The sequence below is a fragment of the Lepidothrix coronata genome, unplaced genomic scaffold (assembly GCF_001604755.1).
Source record: "Lepidothrix coronata isolate B3197 unplaced genomic scaffold, Lepidothrix_coronata-1.0 Scaffold49, whole genome shotgun sequence".
Taxonomy (NCBI): domain Eukaryota; kingdom Metazoa; phylum Chordata; class Aves; order Passeriformes; family Pipridae; genus Lepidothrix; species Lepidothrix coronata.
Window position 1 is genome coordinate 293,082 of NW_016690229.1, and position 20,448 is coordinate 313,529.

Here is a 20,448-nt window from a genome sequence, read left to right on the forward strand (position 1 = left end):
CGCACCCCGCACCGCACCCCGCACCGCACCCCGCACCACCCGGACCGGTGCTCCCGCCACTCCCGCCCGTCCCTCGCACCGGCCTCGAGGCGGCCCCGCGCCCGCCCAGCGGAGGCGGTGAGGATGGTGAGGGGACCGGACCATCTCTGAGGGAGCTGGGGCTGTGCAGCCTCGAGGGGAGACACTGAGAGGGGACTCCATCCATATGTGTCAGTGCCTGCAGGGAGGGGGCAGAGCACGGACCAGGCTCTGCTTGGGGGGCCCAGCAATGGGACACGAGGGACGGGCAGGAATTGATGCCCAGGAAGTTCCACCTGGACATGAGGAAGAATTTCTTCCCTGTGCAGTGACCAAGCACTGAACAGAGACCAGAGAGGGTGTGGAGTCTCCTCACTGGGAATGTTCCAGAACCATCTGGACACAATCCTGTGCCATGTGCTCTGGGATGGCCCTGCTGGAGCAGGACATGGGACCAGGTGACCCCCTGTGGGCCCTTCCAGCCTGACCCATCACGGGAGGGCCGGGGCTGTACCAGGGAGGCCCCAGGCCAGGCTCAACCCGAGGGAGGGAAGGAGGTGTCGGGTGAGTGGCAGCCATTGCCAAATGTGCCCAGGAGTGTGATGGGATGAGTCAGGGAATCCGGAGGGGCGTCAGAGGACATGTGTGATTTACACACTGCCAATCTCAGAAATACAAATTCTCCATGTTTGGGGTTAATTTCCTGAAGCCAAGGCAGCACCCAAAAGGCGTGTGTGTCATGTTCCTGTGGGTCCTGTGCACACGTGCTCACACACACCTGTGCAGAGACACTGGACTTCACTTTTTAGAGCAGGAACATCTGGATCAGGACAAGACCCCACATGTAATTCTTCCTTGTGGAAGACCTATCTGCTCAAGACCTCTTCAACAATCGAAGCTGAGTTCTAATAGCACAGTAAAAAACCCTTCAGAAGTGAAAGGGAATGATGGTTTTTGATACTTCAGAAAGACACGAGCACTTGGAGGATGAAGTAAAGTGTAATCCTTCCATCCTCAGCTTTCAAACCCTTTCTGGTTCAGTGACACACTCGAGTTCAGCCTTACAGTGCTAAAAAGGAAAGTCCACGTGTTTGAAGCATTACCTGAAGTGCAGAAGAAGAGAAAACTTGTCACCAATTACTGAGACTTCGTATAACTCAAGGATCTCCTGCGTATTCAAGTGGCTGATGTCCTGGCAGTGCGTACACGCTGTTTATCACAATTCACTTAAATAGCTTTTATGAAGAATTTAGTGACATGTTGTTGTGTCTGGGAGGCTGCTTTGACACTTCCTCGTTCAGTGGGATGTAGAATCCACTACTTGTCACCGTCTGCAAGTGACACCGTGGTTTCACTGGATGCTTCCATGGCATCTTCTCATCGGTGGATATAAGTCACTGAAGGAGTCTTTGTTCTACATGGAAATGTAAATAAAAAAGTGGAAATACGCAAAACTTACCTGCAAAACCAAAGCTGGTGCTCTGACATTAAAAGGGCTCCTGGAACTGAGGTACTTCCAAAGTTCCTCTGCAACACGTGTGAAATACCTCTGGAGGAAGGAAAGCAAAGAAAGGTGTTTTGTTTTTCTGTAGCAACATCATTTTGCCTTCCAAGAGTGGATACTTTTTCTTTGATGGCTTCAATGTTGGAAAACATTTCTGAAACCTTGTTAAGTCAGGACTGTGTTCAGAAACTCTCAACTTCATGGCTGCTTGAGCCAGTCTGTGCCAGCCTAAAGCACACAACCCCAAATTTAAGCACCTTCCTATTTCAACACTCTTTTATTTGTGCTTTACCAGCGACCACTCTGGAGCCATCACTTAAAGCAAAGAAAATACAACAACTCCAGGAAAACAATCCACAGACCTTCTAATCTGAGGGTTGAATTTGAGAAAACAGGTGAGTGTCTGAAGGTTGGAGGAACGGAGTGTAGAGGAACATCATAATGCAATTGGAAGTAGAAATTATATTTGATACATATTTAAGGGAATGAACACAACACGAAGATCTGTGCAAAGGATATAATAGCACAAGCACAAACAATAGGAGTCCAGGCAGGAGAACTTTCTCGTTTTTTCTCCTGTGTGTGCAGAGTGAGGTGAACAAAATGAAGCAAAAGTTGATAGTAATAGTTTTAATATACTTTTTATATCACAGAAGTGGGTATTGTTTCTCACACTAGAAAAATCAGTAAAATCACAGCACTGTAGGAGACTAAACACTCACACCAGAGGGGAGACAATTAGCACTCCCAAGTTGAATAGGTTTAATTGCATTTGTGGTGGTGATTCAGGGCAGAATTGTGCTAGTTTAGGAGCAGCATTATGCTTATTTTTTATTCAAATACAAAATAATTAAGACAACTCTTGATGGCTTTACACATAATTAATTATATAATAAATACAAGTAAGTTAATCAGCGTTAAGATCACTGGCCTCACAATGCTCTTTAAGACCCACTAAGCCACCCACCTTCTGAGCTGTGGCACTTCATCATCTGTCAGCATTCTCCAACCTTCTTCCATGAAGTTGGCTTTGGGAAAAGTCACAAGGAAGGAACCAAATTTAGTCTGTATCAGGATAAAAGTAGGGAAGAACAATTCCTTGGCACAGAGTACCCTCCTTTTCTACTTGTTTTTTCAAAGGATACTACTATTGAGCATGTCTGTGATTAGAGATGCTTAGGATAGATTTGCTTGGTTGGGATAACTTGAAAGCCCCTTAGTCAGACCAATAGGAAATTTATCTGTCAGAAGTAGCAAATTAATTTCTGTTGGAAGCTGGTCAGTCAAGTATTCTCTCATTTGGGAGTGATGTGACAAACTACACTTCTGTGGATACCTTACAAGTTGTCAGTGCTTTCAGAAGCACTGCATTCAGGTAGGATTTACTGCATGAGAGACATTGATTAGAACTAAAACATTAGAACTTCAGTCTTTCTGTCATTGATCGCTTCCAAGCAGCTTGTCTTTTCCATGTCCCCTGCACTATACAGTAAGGAATGTCATTATTTTGACAGGATCCACCCATCAGAAGTGCTGCCATGTCCCTTCTTTGCAAGGCAGGCAGAATGGATCCTGGGCTAGAAGTGGGAGCTCTCCAGACACGCTGCAGTCACGACGTGAGCTTCACATGTACTGAGTAAATCTGGTTGATTCCTTCCTGGGGATCCCCCAGCACAGACGTAGTGGGACAAAAGAGCCTAAAGCATTCCCGGGGACTGCAGGAGCTCAGTCAACATCTTTCCTGCTCTGGAGCAAAAGCACAAGCATCCTTTAGTGCTCAGATCTTCCCCTTCCTGAGAGCACAGCATTTGAGGAGCTGTGTTAGAGAACCACCCTCGGCTTCTCAGCTGTGGTTTTGTCTGGGTTCACCTGCTGGGGCGTGACATGTTTGCAAAAAGTCAGAACAGGAAAGAAGTTTGTGAGCCAAACACAAGGTGGTGAAGGTGGTGTTTATTTATTATGATGCACCTTTGGTACCAGTTTGTTGAACAGTCAGTGCAACTACCCTTGCAGGGATAACACTATTTTATGCTCTTTGCCCTCTGCTGCTTTGTTGAAATCACTCTCTCGGACTGAGTTTTCAGATCTAATTTTGGATTAAAAGCTGCAATTTGGTCTTCTCTCTCCAGTTTCAATGTATTTCCTCCTGAACAGTGACAATCACAGTCTGTAAGAAAGTTACAAATTGCCACAAGGTCTGGAGAAATAAGATAAAATGTGGCAGGAACAGAGGAAGAGATGATGCTCATAAAGTTTTTGTGCTTTGCCAGTAGTTACCTTGTTTACTCGTGTCTTCTGCAGCATGAAGTGGAGGTAACGTCATAAACAATGAAAAGTTTGATAAGGATTCCTCTCCTCTGCACATCCCCTGTTCCTGCTGCTCCCAATATTACCATTTGCCTGCAGCTCTGGAATGCCAGCCCCTGAAATCTGTTGCTGAAGTCACCCATGTATTGAACTGAGCAGGCAATCTGTCATTTCATTCCTTTGTGCCAAGATTTCAATCCATGCTTATGCTTGGAATCCTGATAGACCCTTAAGTAAATATTATTGATTAGTCATCGTTATTTTTTACTGTTGATATGCAGAAGGTTGTGGAACCTTGCGGTTGGATTTCTACACAGTCCACTGGAAAATATGTTTGATTATTGTGTTTGTATTGGCAGCTGGGTACATCCTTATTGCAGGCTGAGATTAGAGCCTCATAAAGATTTCACAGAGAACCCAAACCAAAACAGAAGCCAGCTCCTGCCAACCTCAGATCAGACAAACCCTCACCCAAACAGGCAGGGATCTTGCTTTGGTCCTGGTTTCACATTCTCTTGGGCACATTAACCTTGTGTGTCTGAAGTGGTTTTGTCCCAGCTTCAGGATCCCAATGGTCTGGGTCAGAGGGATTGAAACGGCTTGGCCTTGTGAATCACAGACCTAAATCTGCTCAGGGGAAACTGAAATGTGTGTTACCTTCTTCCCCCCTTCATTAAACATGCCCAACCAAATATATCCATGATATACACTGATTTGAGCCAGGAAGCAATTAAAGCTCCTGTTCTTGCCAAATGATTGAGTGCTTGCAGACACAGATTCCTGAGAAAGTATAACAGAGAAAGTGCATTAGCAAAGTATTTGTGCCTTCATAGGAAATGAATATGGATGTAATTAAGAAAAGCTGATTTATGTAGAACTGTAAAACCAGGGACATAAAATGAAAAATTCTCTGTAAATGTCAAGTCAGTGTTTCGTGGTGGCCAAAACAAGGCAAGTGGAGAATTGCAATGGTATTAAGAAAGGAACTGAGAATTAAAATGCCACTTTATAAATCCCTAGTACATGAATATTTAAGACATTGTATGGAGTTCTAAGCACCTGAACTCTAAAGATCATAGAACTGCTGTTCTACTACAGTCTGCTAGTAACACTTGGAGAATGGCAAGTGTAGTGTGGCTTCTCTGGGGACATGAAAAAGGCAAGACTGAGTATGATGAGAGGATAAGCAGGGTCTGTAAAGTAATAGGAAAGGGAAAATGGGAACAAGAATAGGGAACATAGAATCACGAAATGGTTTGAGTTGGAAGCAACCTAAAGTTCATTTAATCCCTTGCCCTGCCATGGGCAGGGACACCTTCCACTAGCCCAGGTTGCTCCAAGCCCTGTCCAACCTGGCCTTGGACACTTGCAGGGGTGGGGCAGCCACAGCTTCTCTGGGCAACCTGTGCCAGGGCCTCCCCACCCTCATAGCCAAGAGTTCCTTCCCAATATCCCATCTAACCTGCCCTCTGGCAGTGGGAAGCCATTCCCCTTTTCCTATCACTGTGTGCCCTTGTCCCCAGTCCCTCTCCAGCTCTCTCAGAGCCCCTTTAGGCCCTGGAAGGGGCTCTCAGGTCTCCCCAGAGCCTTCTCTTCTCCAGGTGAACCCCCCCAGCTCTCCCAGCCTGGCTCCAGAGCAGAGGGGCTCCAGCCCTTGGAGCATCTCCATGACCTCCTCTGGACTCGCTGCAGCAGCTCCACGTCCTTCTGCTGTTGTTCCCCAATTTGCATTCTAGCAAATGATCAGCATTTTGTAAATTTAAATAAACATCTAAACCCTCACTATTTAGTCATTAAAAACTTTGTACCTGTTTTCAACTTAAAATATTGGGGCTTGCCATGAAACCTCCAAACGAAACATAAATAGATGAAACCTCTTATTGGAGATTCAGTGCCCCTGTGGACCCAGAGACATAACTCTGCACATATTATTAGATCTGATTAGCCTGCACCAAATTAAATTATGTATATTTGGAAAAATTACAGGCAAATGTCACAAAATGTACAGTTCAGTCACTGTGATCCAGTTACATGAAGATTCGAAAACTTACAGCTACATTTTTTGTTATTTATTATTTTTAAGCGAATGAAATATGAAACATTTGCTCTGAATAGTCAGAAAAGGAGAAACTGAATCTGTACAACTCCACTAAAGAACAAAGGAAGAGCTCTAAAGCAGCCCACTAGGAAATAATCTTTGTTTTAAAGTTTTACTTATTTTTATCAATGTGATAAAAGACTATCTGAAAATATGAATTTATCATTTATCTACAGACTTTCTAAATTTATTTTTCAAATAGTAACAACTGTATCTGATGTGCTAAAGGAATGCAGACAAACACAAGCCAAATAGGCAGCATTTTCAAGACATTTGTGGCTTCTCCTCTCCTACCATTAATTTTCTGATACAGGTACCCACAGAAAAATCCTCCCCTGCCCCCAACAAAAGGACATCATTTTTCATATCTATAAAGCCATTATCAGAATAATGTCACCCTCCTCCCCAATGCACATTTGATTGCAAGGGCTTTGGAATTTCTGAGTTCTGGCTCTATCAAACCATGAAAAAAACTGGTATTGCTCCATTTGTGTTTCCTTCCACAGGATCTGGAGCAAATACAGACTTTAGATTGCAATTTGTTATTTGACAAAAGAAAAAAAAAATCTCAAATATCTTCAGTGTGGTGAACTGGGTCTTCTGTTACCCTGAACTTTTGTGAGGTGCCAGGCTCCTGTTGTACAGACTCCAAAACTATTTAGTTTCTAAAGGAGGTAAGAAAAGGGACTCATCTCCTTCTGGACCAACACACAGAATACAAAATTATTCCACATACAATTCTCTTTCTTATCCAAAGAATATTCCTTCTTTCCAGTCTAGGAACAAATCACTGTACTCTGTATTAACTCTTAAACTACACCAGGTGTTATCAGATCTGTAGAAACATGTAGCTGTTTTAAGACATGTGCTGAGGAAAGAAAGGACACTAATTTAAAGGACATTCATTTAAATTAATATCTACAAACCACAGAACAAAGATAAGAAATTCCATTGGGTTGGTTTTTTCCTGTCCTTGCTTGTCTTTATTTCAGAATCCTCATTAGCTTCTGCTGAATAATGATTCATTTCCAAATGCAAAGGATCATTGAGCTTTGTGTTCTTTATTAAGACTTCGTTGTTTTTACAAAAATAGAAAATCATTAGCCTTTATTAGTTTTTAGTTTAACGTACAGTTGCTTTCTTTTGGAAGGAGCATTCTGGGAGACAGTGGATTTAGTTTACTGTTGGTGGTTTGTTTAATTGGTAGCTTATAGCAGGTCTTCTGGTCATCACACAGATTATCAAGCTTCTGCTGTTATATAATAAAAACTACACAGATGTCAGAAAATGTTTGACTAAAAAAGTCAATTTAGGACAAACCATCACGTTGTGGCAAACAAGGTCAAGAGCCCCTTTAGGAAGGAGACTATTTCATTGCCTCCCAGTTTGGATTCTCCATAGACACGGTCCACAAATGAAATAGGAACCTGTTGAAACAAGCAGAACTATTTTTAAGGTTCAAAACCTAAATAATCAGAGATTCTCTACACAAAAGAACGGCCTTTGAACTACAGCATTTTCAGACATGGGAACAAGGCAAGCACCAGACTGGCTTCCTTTGTGTCAGTTCCTCCCAGTGGCTGAGGAGCATGAAATTATTTGGTTTATCATCTCTAAAGATGATCCCAAGACATTACTCAGTGGCTGGGTGGTAGGTAGTCAGAACAGCCTCAGTGTTTTAAGCCTGAGGGCTTAAAATCAACCTCCAGCACTTTCCTTGTTAATTCAGTACCTTTGAGTCAGTGCCCCAGGAAGCACAAATCTCCCAGCACCGTGGAACAGCTCAGCCTCACCCCTGGCTGGGAGATGACTTCTGAATATGAAGAACTTTGTAAAATTGTATACAGCTAAAGGAGTGGCAACAGGAAGAGGGAGGGAATCTCAGAATCTTATCAGCCAGGGGAATAAGGAACTGGAAATTCAGATCCGGTATTCACCTGGCAAAGTTGGGAAAGTACAGTTCTACACATGGAATTTCTTTATATTAGTTTGAAAATCTTGGCTGCTTCTTGGGAGCACACGAAATTCAGTAATCTGTGTGCCCCTTTACACAAAAGCACAAGATCCCTATCAAACTTGTCCTGTACCTCTCCAATGGTGTATCCCAACTGCCTGGCCCGAACAATCATCTCCATCTGGAAGACATAGCCTTTAGAAACACATTTCTCCATGAGTTTCTGTAAGACTTCTTTTCTGTACAACCTGTAAACAGTTACAAAGAAAATGAAACCTGAAGCACAATTTTCTGAAATTTGGAAATCAAGGCAGTGTGTGGGAATCTCAACTGCAATCCCTCACTCATCTCATTACTATTTATAAAATCTTTAACAAAGCCATAGGAGCAGCAGTTCTTGCAATCTAGTCCACTATTTCTTCCACCTTTCCCAAACAGATTTCACAGCCCTCAGTAAAGAAGGGCTGTTCTTACTCCAGTTCCTTGTTCAGCAATTTCTTAATTTCCAATGAACTTTATTAATTGCAAACCAGAGCCATACCTGAAACTCCCCGTGAGGTCTGATGCTCCTGGTCTCAGCAAAACCTGAGTCAGAAAATTGGCACCACGGCTGGGAAAGAAAATGTGAATGTCAGAGTTGCCCAGCACACAATTCCCAAAGATCAAGTAGAATTTCTAAAAAATAAGTACGTATCATCCCCCCTCCCAAAAACCAACAAAACTTTTATTGCTTCCTAGGAAGAAAATTAGATTTCTAGTGTGTTTGCATTGCTAGATTTGATTAATAAATTATAGAATCTTGAAATCAAACACCCAACGTTTTGTTTTTCAAAAGCAGATAATTAGTAGATTATTGAACTTCTCTATGAAGAAAAAACAAGGATTTTTAGAAATTAGGTTTATAACCTGGTTCTTTATGGAAGAACTGTCTACACATACAATTAAAAGAAATGAATGTGACAACCATCAAAGCAACACTTTTCTTCTGACTGACACACACTGTAAGTAGGGAATAAAAATGCTTCCTGGACAGATGTGGGACTTGGATACGGAAAACCACCAGAGTGTCACCAGAGGAGTTTAGCAAGGGATTCACTGCTTAGGGGAAGGACCATTACAGCCACCCAAATGTGTATTTTAAACCTGACAAAAGAGTCACAATCTCAGCTCACTCTCTGGATGACAGAACTGGGGCTGTCCCAGCTGTCCACTGCCAATCTGCCCACTGCTCCAACCCATTTCTCAAGCCCAGCCACAGCATTTCATCCTTTCCTGGTGGATTTGAACCACACAATTTGCCAGTGGTGCACACTTGTGGTATTTAATGTGATTTTGCAGTTCCCAGCAGGTAGAGCAGTTCTGCTGACTAAAGACTCAGTTCAGCTCACGCGGATGGAGTGTTTGGAATTATTGTTTATAAATAACAATTTTAACTGTAAATATCTGAGAAATACCAACCTGATTAATTTTCTTCTCAAATCCCAGCCATATACCCCTCCATTTCCTTTATATCTTGTTCCAGATACGATATCAAAATTGCCTTCTTTCTGCTTTCTATAAACAATTGGTTTTATCAGGAAAACAGGAGGAATATTTCAAAGTACAAATTTCAAAGTAAGAACAATCACTCTTTTAGTACAAAATCTGAAGTTTACAAACTTTTAAATAAGTAAGTAGAGAAGAGAGGAAAGCAGTAATTAGGGTGGTTATAAGCATTATTTAGACACTTGCTAATTGTTTTCTTAAAAAGAGCTACTTCAGGAAATCTTATAATTACCTTTTATCCACTATGGCACAGAATTTCACACAGGAGTTCATAAATAATTTATAAAGATCAACTTGCATTTTCATACTACAATTGGCACCTACCTGAGAAACTCTGGAATAAATTTTGGCTGAAATAGAAGGAAAACAGATCAGAAAAGACAAAAGGGTGGGGGGAAAATAAAACCAACCAAAGAAAGTTTAATTCTAACAGACTAAGTCCACGGTACATGAAATACAGACTTACATGGTGAGAGAGGTCAGCATCCATAATGACAATGAAATTCCCAGTGGCATGCTTCATTCCATGAATGTAAGCAGTGCCTGGTGAAAACAGCACAGAAATATTTCCCTCACTACTTTAACATGTGCAATCTTCCAGCCATGTGCAGTCTTCCCTTCATTTTCTAAAATCTCCGCTAGAAAACAATCAAGTAAAAACCCCTAAATTATTTTAAATAACATGTTAGTGGATAAACATTAAAATTCTTATTCCTTTTCCCGATGATTTCAGCCCTGGATTTTATAAACATAAACACTGGCAAGTCCCACTGCACCAGAAATGCACGAAGAAACTTGACTGCAGAAGTGGGTCACTATCTGCAATCTCATTTACAAAAGCACTACAGGCACTAAAACTAGAATAGGACTCGGGCTCCAAATATCACTGACAGTTCAGACCCTCATTCTGTGCTCAGGGAAGGAGGGTGGGAGGGAAAGGAGCAGGTATGAAGTTGTGGGAAACATTTTATAAAGAATGGGATTTTTATGTGTACATTTTTAACCTTGTTTGCTTGCAAACAACTCGATGAAAACATACATTTCTGCTTTTGGGCTTTACTGTGATTTTTTTCTGGACCTTTTTCCACTAGACCAATCAAAGTACACAGCAAATTTTTTATATTACTAAATTAGAGTTAATAAGGACTTACCCAGGCCCAGCTTTCTTGGTCTGGGTCTCAGAAGCTGCAGAAAATATAAAAGACACATATATTACTTGAAGTACAGTTTTTAATTCGTTTTAGTGACACCTTAAAAGTTGCCGTTTTCAAGGTATAAAAATATTTTAAAGTTTACTTTTCAGGGAAAAAATTACAGAACCTGCAACTCACAATTTTATCTGATCCGTATATTTTTTCCAATTGCTCAGCGATTTCCTGTGTCCCATCTGGGCTTCCGTCATCAATGATGATAATTTCAAAATCGATTCCACTGAAATGAGAATTATTTTTCAATGAACAAATGGAAAACCCCGTTTCCCTCCCTAAACCCCTGTGAAGGGCAGGAAGCTGAGAACCAGAGCAGTGATTTTGTGGGGTCAGAGCTGCACTGTGGGTGGGTCGGGCTCTGCTCCCAAGGAACGAGGTACAGGACAAGAGGGAACAGCCTCAGGCTGTGCCAGGGGAGGTTCAGGTTGGACATCAGGAGGAATTCCTTCACGGAGAGGGTGGTCAGGCATTGGAAGGGGCTGCCCAGGGAAGTGCTGGAATGCCCATCCCTGGAGGTGTCCAAGGAACCACTGGACGTGGCACTCAGTGCTCTGGGCAGGGGGACAAGGTGGGGGTCGGGCACAGCTTGGAATCGACGGTCTGGAAGAGCTTTTCCAACCTCAGTGATTCTGGAATTGTGCAATTCTGAAGTTCACTCCGGGTTCGGACGATGTTCCTGCCCTCCTGACCTGTGCCGTCCCCGTGTCGGTGTCACGGCCGGTGACCTACAGACACCCCCGGCCCTACAGACACCGCTGTCCCTGCTCACCCCGCCCGCCGCCACACCGGGGGTGCAGCCCGACCCCGCTGCCCGCCAGCCCGTACCTGTCTCGGAAGGTGCGCACCAGCAGCCAGACGACGAGCGGCAGGTTGTCCCGCTCGTTGTAGGTGGGCAGCAGCACCGACAGGCGCTCGGGGCGCGGCGCCGCCATGTCGGCAGTGACGCGCGGGCCCGGCGGAAGCGCCGCCGCGCCGGGCGGGGCGGGGCGGGGCGGGAGGAGGAAGCGGCGCGGCCATGGCGGGCGCGGGGGCGGCGCGGCTGCGGGCCGAGATCCGCCGGCGGGAGCGGGAGCTGCGCGGGCTGCGGGACCGCCTGCAGGCTGAGCTGGCGCGGGGGGACACCGCCGAGCAGCAGCGGGACGAGGAGGAGGAGGATGGAGCCCGCGGGCCGCGGGAGCGGCTGGCGGCCGAGGTGTCTCTGGGGAATGCCGAGCAGGAGGAGGATGGAGACCGCGGGCTGCGGGACCTGCTGGCGCGGGGGGACGCGGGCAGCGCCGAGGACGATGATGGTGACGATGATGATGCGGAGGGGGCCGGCGCCTTCCCTGCTGAGCTGCCCCCGCTGCCGCCCCGCGCGGCGCTGAGCGCGGCCGAGATCGCGCGGTACAGCCGGCAGCTGCTGCTGCCCGAGCTCGGCGTGCGGGGCCAGCTGCGCCTGGCGCGGAGCGCCGTGCTCGTGGTGGGCTGCGGCGGGCTCGGCTGTCCCCTGGCGCAGTACCTGGCCGCGGCGGGCGTGGGCCGCCTGGGGCTGCTGGACCACGACGTGGTGGAGACCAGCAACCTGCACCGGCAGGTGCTGCACGGGGAGGCGCGGCGGGGCCGGCCCAAGGCGGCCTCGGCGGCCGCGGCGCTGCGGCGGCTGAACTCGGCGGTGCAGTACGTGCCCTACTGCGGGGCGCTGAGCCCGCGCTCCGCGCTGCGCCTCGTGCGACAGTACGACATTGTCGCCGACTGCTCCGACAACGCGCCCACGCGGTACCTGGTGAACGACGCGTGTGTGCTGGCGGGGAAACCGCTGGTGTCCGGCAGCGCCCTGCGCCTCGAGGGGCAGCTCGTCGTGTACAACTACCGCGGGGGGCCCTGCTACCGGTGCCTGTTCCCCGAGCCGCCCCCGCCCCACACCGTGACCAGCTGCGCCGACGGGGGCGTGCTGGGGGTCGTGCCCGGCATCATCGGCTGCATCCAGGCCCTGGAAGTGCTCAAGATCGCCTCGGGAATGGGCTCCTCCTTCAACCAGTTCATGCTCGTGTTCGACGCCCTCGAAGGGAGGTTTCGCAACATCAAGCTGAGACCAAAGAAACCGGACTGTGCCGTGTGCGGGGACAGCCCCACCGTCACCTGCCTGCAGGATTACGAGGCGTTCTGTGGGTCTTCTGCCACCGACAAGTGTAGGACTCTGCATCTGCTGCCCAGCAAGGACAGGATCTCGGTAGAGCAGTACAAGAAGGTGCTGGATGACAAAGTCCCTCACGTGCTGCTGGACGTCCGGCCGCGGGTGGAGGTGGATATCTGCCGCCTGGAACACGCCGTCCACATCCCGCTGAGCAAACTGGAAGAGAAGGATGAAGAGCAGCTGGAGTACTTAGAAAGAAGAATTCGCGAAGAGAAGCAGAGAACTAATGACCAAGCATCTCTTCCTGTATATGTTGTTTGCAAATTGGGAAATGATTCCCAGAAGGCTGTAAAAATCCTGCAGGAGCTACCTGCCAAAGAATCTGGATCTCTGTTAGCAAAGGATATTAAAGGGGGGCTCATGGCTTGGGCCACTAAAATTGATCCAACATTCCCTCAGTATTAGAAATTTATGGGGAAAAAACCCACATGTTTTCCTAGTAGGTTCCATAGGTTTTCATCTTCTCTGTGTAATGACTATATTTCATGTTAAAACCAGAAATACCATGTCGCTTATGTTACTTTTTTTTCCAAAAACACTATGTATTTTTCTAGGTGTCTAGATTATTTTTATAAAGATGTGAATCTGTCCACGGGAATGGAAGAGAAATGTGTCTCTTGGTTATGATTTAATAGTAAAGACTTGGTATAACCACTGAATTGTGCATGTAATGATTGAGAATGGCTCCTAATTACTAATTGTAACCTGAAAATGACAAAGCTTAGGGATCATGTTTTTACTTAATCTCCAAAATCCTTTATAGATGGAAACAGTGCATGAAGCAATTTTAAAAAAATAACTTAATCTCTAGCTGATCTGTAGCAGTACTAATCTGTCACAAGGAATTGCCAAGGCAGCAATTGGTGATGAGACCATTGTGGTCAACATCTTTTAGTTCTCTGTAGGAAACTTGTGTATTTATGGCAGAGAACAGCACCTACAGCGAGGGGGTTCTGCTGAGAACTTCCAGAGCCAGCCATCTCCACTTGTGGACCGACAAAAAAGTGGATTCTCCAATTGGAATAGAGAAACTGAGATTGACTGTTAATAAGATGTAAGTCTGACCCCAGAAAGTTTGTAAAACAGACGGAAAATGCTTTTGCCAGTGCTTAGATTTCAGACGTTGAGAGATAAGGGGTGGGAGGGGAGAAGAAAATATACATATTTATCCTCCCTCCTGCAAGGACAAAGACCTATTTCTTAAGTTTTCTCCCTGTTTGGCAATTGTATCTCTCTGTTTATTTTATTGGCTTGCTGGAATGGAGAGCTCTGAACATCTGAGAAGTATCTGTAGTTGAACTGAATGAAAAGAAGGAGAAATAAATAGCTTCTCAACAGAGCTGCCTGAGGCCTCATCACTTCAGCGTAGTAATTATCTCCTTATATTAATTAAGGTATGGATTTCTTTACTTCCCAAGGAGGAAAAAAACACCTGTCACGACTTAATCTTCACATCGTACCAGGGGGAGAAAAAAAAAGAAAAAGAATAGTTCCATTATAATTAGTAGTTGAAAAGGTATATTTTAGTAAAGTAAATTTGAGAACAGCCACACTCCTGCTTTATTATAAGATGCCATGGTTCTGGCAATGACAGTCTTGTGAAGGAAACAGGGATGTGAGTTTATGAACAAAGTTGTATCTCACAGTTTAGAGGACAGTGAAAGTGTGGGAGGACATTAAACTAAGTTTTGGTGTTTGTGGATGTGCTTTTCAGGTGGACAGTGGAGGCTCAGCTCAGTCAGAATGTTTAGGTCCTGGTAGGTTCCTCTTGTGGGATTTGGAAACCAGAGGGACTTGTTTGAAATGCCTGACCTGTGTTTTCGTTTTTCTGTCTTTGCTGTGATGTCAAGGAGAGACTGGCACACTAAAGGCAGCAGTAGCAGTAATTCTGAACCACCCACAGCAGGGAGTGTGTCACACACCCATCTGCCCTGAAAAAGGGACTCCTTTCCAGTCATTCCAGCAAGGAGACTCCAAGGACCAGGAGAGAAGGGAAAGACCTGGATTCTAAATCTGGATATTTTCCTTTGTTACGACTTGTTTTGCCTGTGTGTTGTCCTGAAAAGTCATGTTCTCTACTGGTGTTCTCATCCCTTCCCAGGACTTACTAAACTATCAATGAAGCAGGAGTTGGACTCTGATCCTTGAGGGTCCCTTCCAGCTCAGGATATTCTGTGACCCTGGTTAAACATTTAGCAGCAGGTGTTTACAAATTCTGGGACAGAAGGGGGAGGATGTTTTGTAGCAAATTTAAACCTGAGTTTCTTGTAGCTCATTTTCAAGCAGGAAACCAGACTGTGAGTCTTTGTGCTTTATAGAAAACAGTCAGCACGTGAAGGTTCTGGAGAATTCTGTGGAAACACAGTGATAAGGATGAATGAAAATGGACCTAATCCAGACTGATATCAGAACTGGCAAAAAAAAAAAAAAGTAAATGCATCCATTCAGGCTGTTGAGAGACAAACTTTCAAGGATCTTTTCTATTAAAATGGCTTTTTGGGAAGACCATTCCTGCCATTCTGCAGGGACTAATGTCCAAAGCTCTTACAGGAGTGCAGCATCTGAAATATACATCTGTGATTTTTATGTAGACTTCTGTACAGAACTAATTGAGCCATACAATACAGAGGAGGGTATTCTACAGAGGAGGGAAAGAACTGGTGGTATACTGGGAGTATGCAAAATGTAGGTTTCTTTGAAAAAAATATTCTCTTCCTTGACTTAGGATAGCAATTAAATCCTCAGCAAATATGGAAACATCTTCCACATCTCTCAGATAAAGCTGGGGTCCATAGTGCTTGTCAAATTTCACTCTTTGCATGCTAGGGATTTAATTTAATTTAATTTTATTTTATTTTATTTTAATTTTTTTCCCCTTAGCTTGCTGAACTGATACACAGGTCATCCTGTAAATACAGCCCTCAGCAGTGCTGGGCTCTTTGAAGATAAGCTGAAAAATCAAGGATCATAAAATCATATCTAAGCCCAAACCATTCTTATTATTGCAAACTTATCTTTTATTTTGACGTGCTTTAATTTTTGAGCTCCATAAAACGCCTGGTGGTTTCTCTACTGTTAGAGAAACTCCTCTTAGAAATTCTAAGAGACGCAATAAAACTTTATGATTTTGCAGTGCTGCCAAAGTACTGTCGAAATGTTGGTGGGTGTTGCCACTGTGAGTGAAGAGAAGGTGCTTTGGCCAAGGAGCTCTGATGTGGCTGCTCCGGGATGTGTTACCAGGAGGGAGAAGGTGGGGCAGCACAGAGGGTTTATCTCCTTGTCCTTCCCTCGATGTCACAAGGTTGCCTTTTGCCTGCTTGGTTATATTATCTTTAAAAGCCTTCCTAGGATTTGGCACAGGAACAAGGTTTGAGGGGATCCACAGTGGCTGCAGCATTTGGGCTGAACTGCTGCCTTTTAATGTCTCCCACGTGTTGCTTTCTGGGATGGCTGCAGAGTTCATTTCTAATCTTGTTTATTCCTGGGCCATGGGTGGTATTTTAAGGCAAAGCAAATTGAGCTGGTCAAGCTTGCAGACCAGTCTTAAACATGTCTGCAGACGTTGTACTAATGTGCCTTGATAATCTGGCAGGAGTCTCTATTTATCCCAAAACCCCAATAAATTCATCACTGACCTGCTATCAAAGTGTAGGATTTTAAAAAAAAATCCCCTAACGATTAATAGAGATATTTGTAGACAGCTATATAAGGGATGTAGCCAAAACTAGTCCTCAAAGTACACACACCAGAATTTTAGGCATGTGAGCATCTTGATTATTATTATCCTATTAGAAAGCATAATTTCTAATAAAAATTTAGCTGTTCAAAACAAAACTTTGCACTAGATACTTAAAATACTCGAAGCACAAGATTGTGAGGTTTTTTTTTAATATGAAAATCTGGAGCTTTGTGAAACGACAGAAAAAATAATGTGAAGGCCGTGTGCTAGGTGGCACTGCAAGTTAATAAACCACGGCATTCCCCAAGCTGTGAGAGGCAATTCAAGCTTAGAAAGAGCTGGTTTTGTACAGCTCTTCTGAAAGAAGTCCAGGGAAATAGAATAAAATGGAGATTAATATTAACATCTATTAGGGCAGCAAAATTTGGAGCACAATTAGCAGTGTGAGTGGCAGGAGAACACACACATGAGTTGGCTTGTGACACAAACCTTCTGTGGGTGTGTTACTTGGTTAAATATACCAACCCCTTTCCTTGCCTCACACTGCAGCTTCAGCATCTTGCTGGGGAAATAAATATTGTGCAGGAGAAGCAGTACTTGATTAGAGGCCTGGTTAGGAAGGAGGCAGAAAGATTTCCCAGAGGTTTTTCCTCCAATGACTCAGTTGTCCAGAAGGGCAATGGTTTCACGGACAAGGCAAAAGACAGAGAAGAAATGCAGACTTTCTGCTAAGTTTTGGCTTCACTCCTGGGCAAGTCACTCTTTCCCCAGTCTCTGCTGTGTGCCCACTGTGTCCCCAGTGACCGGATTCCAAGGAAGCAATTTAATAAGCATATTGTTCTAGAACAGTTCTAATAGCTCAAATTTGTGGGTCATGTGAGTTGGACAAGGCAGGGGGGTATTGCAATGACAAAAGCTTGGTCCTTTAGAGCACAAGTCCATTCTAATCTTATTGTGCCATACAGCTGCACACTCTGTACTCTCCATACAGCAGCAAAGGGAAGGGAAAATGCCCTCTTTGCCTGTTCTCTGGTCTTTTATCATTGAACAGGTTTGTTTGATCTTGTCTTCACAATATATTTCAGGTGACTGATTCAGCTGATAGTCAAAGCCAACTGAAATATATCCATGTGATGGTGCTGCTCTGACCTCTTGTTCTTTTTATTGTGAAGTGCTTGCAATTGTAATATCTCATGCTCATGCTAAGAACAAAAAATAGCTTCCCTCCAAAATGATGGCTGTCATCTGAATCTTATCAGAAAAGCACAGTGATAACATTCAGTCCAGTCCTGCTGTGGTACAAGTTTCCCAGTCAGAGAAGCAGCTATTCCTGGTCTGCATTAGGGCTACTTAAAATGATGGTGTCTGTTGAAAGCCAGAGTCAGGCCGCAGCTTTAGCCAGAGCCAACATCTGGGAAACACAGCTGAGGCAGAGCAATCCAGGCTGGAACACACTGTCCATGGTCCAGCTGTCCACCTCCACCGGGGCCTTGATGGGGGGACTCACTGTGGGATTTGCTGCCCTGCCCCTTTTCCATCAGTCACTGAAGGAAGGAACCAGCAGTTGGATGTTGTTGTGGCTTCTCCCTGCCCATGGCACGAGGCCCTGCTGTGCCAGGAAGCCGTAGTTTGGTTCGCGAGGTGTTCGTGCTGTTGCTAAGAGACCAAATCCCTGCTTGCAAAGAAAGGTTATTTCCAAATTTAAAATGGCTCTGTAGATATTTGACTGGGAAATGAACTCTCTTAGACAAGGGGGCATTCACCTGTGGTGAAAGGGATCATGGAATCACAGGATGATTTGGGTTGGAAGGGACCTTTTAAGATCATTTGCTCCAAACCCCTGCCATGGACAGGGACACCTTCCACTATCCCAGATTGCTCCAAGTTTATCCAACCTGGTCTTGAACAGGGATGGGGCAGCCACAGCTTCTCTGGGCAACCTTGCCAGGGCCTCACCACCCTTACTGTAATAAAAGTCCTCCCTATAAGTTAGTCTGAATCTACCCTCTTGTAGTTTAAATCTGCTACCCCTTGTCCCATTGCTACAGTCCCTCCTAAAAGTTCTTATTTTGGGAAACAGATTTCTAACTTCACCGTGTAAGGGTTTGAAATTCTTAAAATAATAAATTAAAGTTTTCAAACTTGTTTTTTTTTTCTATGTGTATTTTTATGTGCAGGTGTGTATGTGCACACCTGGAGGACGGGCGTGTTCAGGTGCTGTGACAAACCCATGTTAGGCAGAATCTATAGAAGTCATTTCCAGGACTTGCACATTGTCCATTTCAAACATGTTTTTTAAACTCTGCTCTCGGTTTCATTTTATTACTGTACTAGTGGGAGGTAACAGGTATGACAATGATTTGAACTAATTAAAACACTATAGATGCCTTTTCATCTTCAATTAGATGACTTCCTGTAGATTCTATAATTTCTTTTACACATAAAACCATAACTGCTTCCTTACCAGACTGCTCCTGAACAAGAGATGGAGGTGTTTACATTGCCTCCTGTGACCCTGAAGTTTTTTAATTTTAGTCAGATAAAGTTGCATTAGCCTTTTGAAAAAAGTCACCTGCCAATATTGCAGCCAAAGAAATGCTGCATAAATATTTTTATAAGTATGTATGTAGTGTCAATATGTACTTTGCACTTCCCAGGAAGTTCTGGTAATGGTGTATCCTTGTCCTCGTTTCCCTGCAGATCCACCAGCCTGCTCTGGAAATGACAGGCCACGTGTGCAATGGATCGAATATTTTCCTCTATATTTTGAAAAGAATTTCCCAAAATGTATTATAGCTCCTTTTCGTGTCGCTGGTGCAAGTGGGAGCTCCGGGACCGGGAATCAGCGGGAGCTGCCGGGAGCAGCCCGTAGATGGCAATGTAAGATCCTGGGATCGGGCACGGAGGAAAGCCCGTTCTCTTCCCCAGACACTGACTCACACCTTGGATTTATGGTGTTCTCGGTGATTTTTGACTCTCCTAGCACTGACCAGCCTCTTGGGTCCGGGTCTGCATTTGGAGTGCTGTCCCATTCCTGGTCAGAAATACAACTGTACACAAATACACAAATAGCGGGAGTCGGATTTCCAGGGAACACTCGCCCTGTGGCTTTCCCTGTCAGTGATATGCAAAAATTTAACCACATCCCAGAATCACTGAGGTTGGAAAAGCCCTCCCAGACCTTGGAGTCCAAGCTATGCCTGATCCCCACCTTGTCCCCCAGCCCAGAGCGCTGAGTGCCACGTCCAGGTGTTCCTTGGACACCTCCAGGGATGGGGACTCCAGCACCTCCCTGGGCAGCCTCTTCCAATGCCTGACCACCCTTTGCAGGAAGAAATTCCCCCTGAATTCTCACGTGCTTGCAGTACTTTAGCTGTGGGCTGGAGCTCTGGCTGTCAGTGGAGAGGAGGAGTCAGCAGGGGAAAATGCACAGGTAGCTTTCCACAGGTCCTACCAAAAGGAACGTTTTCTTAGTGCAATTTCAGGGGTTCTGGAAGCCTCCATGGTGGGATGAGGATCCAGCCTTGCCTCATGCTGCTGTTGCTGATGCTGCTTTCCCGTTTCCATCAAATTATGTTCGTTTTCATCCTGTGACCCCACGTTGAATTTGTGCTCTCTGCTCTCACCTCAGGTAACTTCACCCACTGTGCCATGTGATGCTTTGCAGCCTTAACCTCCCCCACTCAGATTGTCCTCAGAACTATTCCTCTCCAAAATTAAAGACACCGGCAATTCCACAGTGTTGGATGTGGTTTGCTTGAGGATGGTATTTATTGATTTCTCAAAATGTTCTTTTATTTATGAGTGAAATTGAGTCATCTTTTCCTTGACTGACCTGGAAACTGCCATCACTGTAAAAGTTACAGATGATATTGCCCAGCTTTGTTGTGACATGGGGTGCATCACTAATGAGAATCAGAGCATTACTTCAATTCATCATTCAGCAATTGTGTCAAAACTCC

At 44.9% G+C, this 20,448-nt stretch overlaps 2 protein-coding genes and 1 long non-coding RNA gene across 4 annotated transcripts; 2 read left to right on the forward strand and 1 right to left on the reverse strand.

The window, feature by feature from the left end:
* The first annotated feature begins 61 nt into the window (after positions 1–61).
* LOC108497571 lies at positions 62–3,636 on the forward strand. Its single transcript, XR_001874885.1, has 2 exons — positions 62–1,917; positions 3,037–3,636. It is a non-coding gene; the product is annotated as an uncharacterized LOC108497571 (long non-coding RNA).
* A 3,331-nt stretch (positions 3,637–6,967) lies between these two features.
* Positions 6,968–11,590, reverse strand: DPM1 (dolichyl-phosphate mannosyltransferase subunit 1, catalytic). Of its 2 annotated transcripts, XM_017815310.1 has the most exons (9): positions 11,460–11,590; positions 10,758–10,857; positions 10,578–10,611; positions 9,893–9,969; positions 9,751–9,776; positions 9,340–9,435; positions 8,423–8,491; positions 8,015–8,129; positions 6,968–7,354 (listed from the first exon to the last, which is right to left on the reverse strand). In XM_017815310.1, exons 1-9 carry the CDS (start codon positions 11,564–11,566, stop codon positions 7,250–7,252), a joined length of 729 nt encoding a protein of 242 aa, XP_017670799.1. In that variant the 5' UTR covers positions 11,567–11,590; the 3' UTR covers positions 6,968–7,249. The 2 variants fall into 2 exon arrangements, with proteins under 2 accessions (XP_017670799.1, XP_017670801.1); XM_017815312.1 differs by lacking the exon at positions 9,340–9,435.
* Positions 11,591–11,649: 59 nt separating this feature from the next.
* Positions 11,650–15,237, forward strand: MOCS3 (molybdenum cofactor synthesis 3). The gene has a single exon (XM_017815190.1). The coding sequence runs from the start codon at positions 11,650–11,652 to the stop codon at positions 13,210–13,212; it is 1,563 nt and encodes a 520-aa protein (XP_017670679.1). The 3' UTR covers positions 13,213–15,237.
* The last annotated feature ends 5,211 nt before the right edge of the window (positions 15,238–20,448 follow it).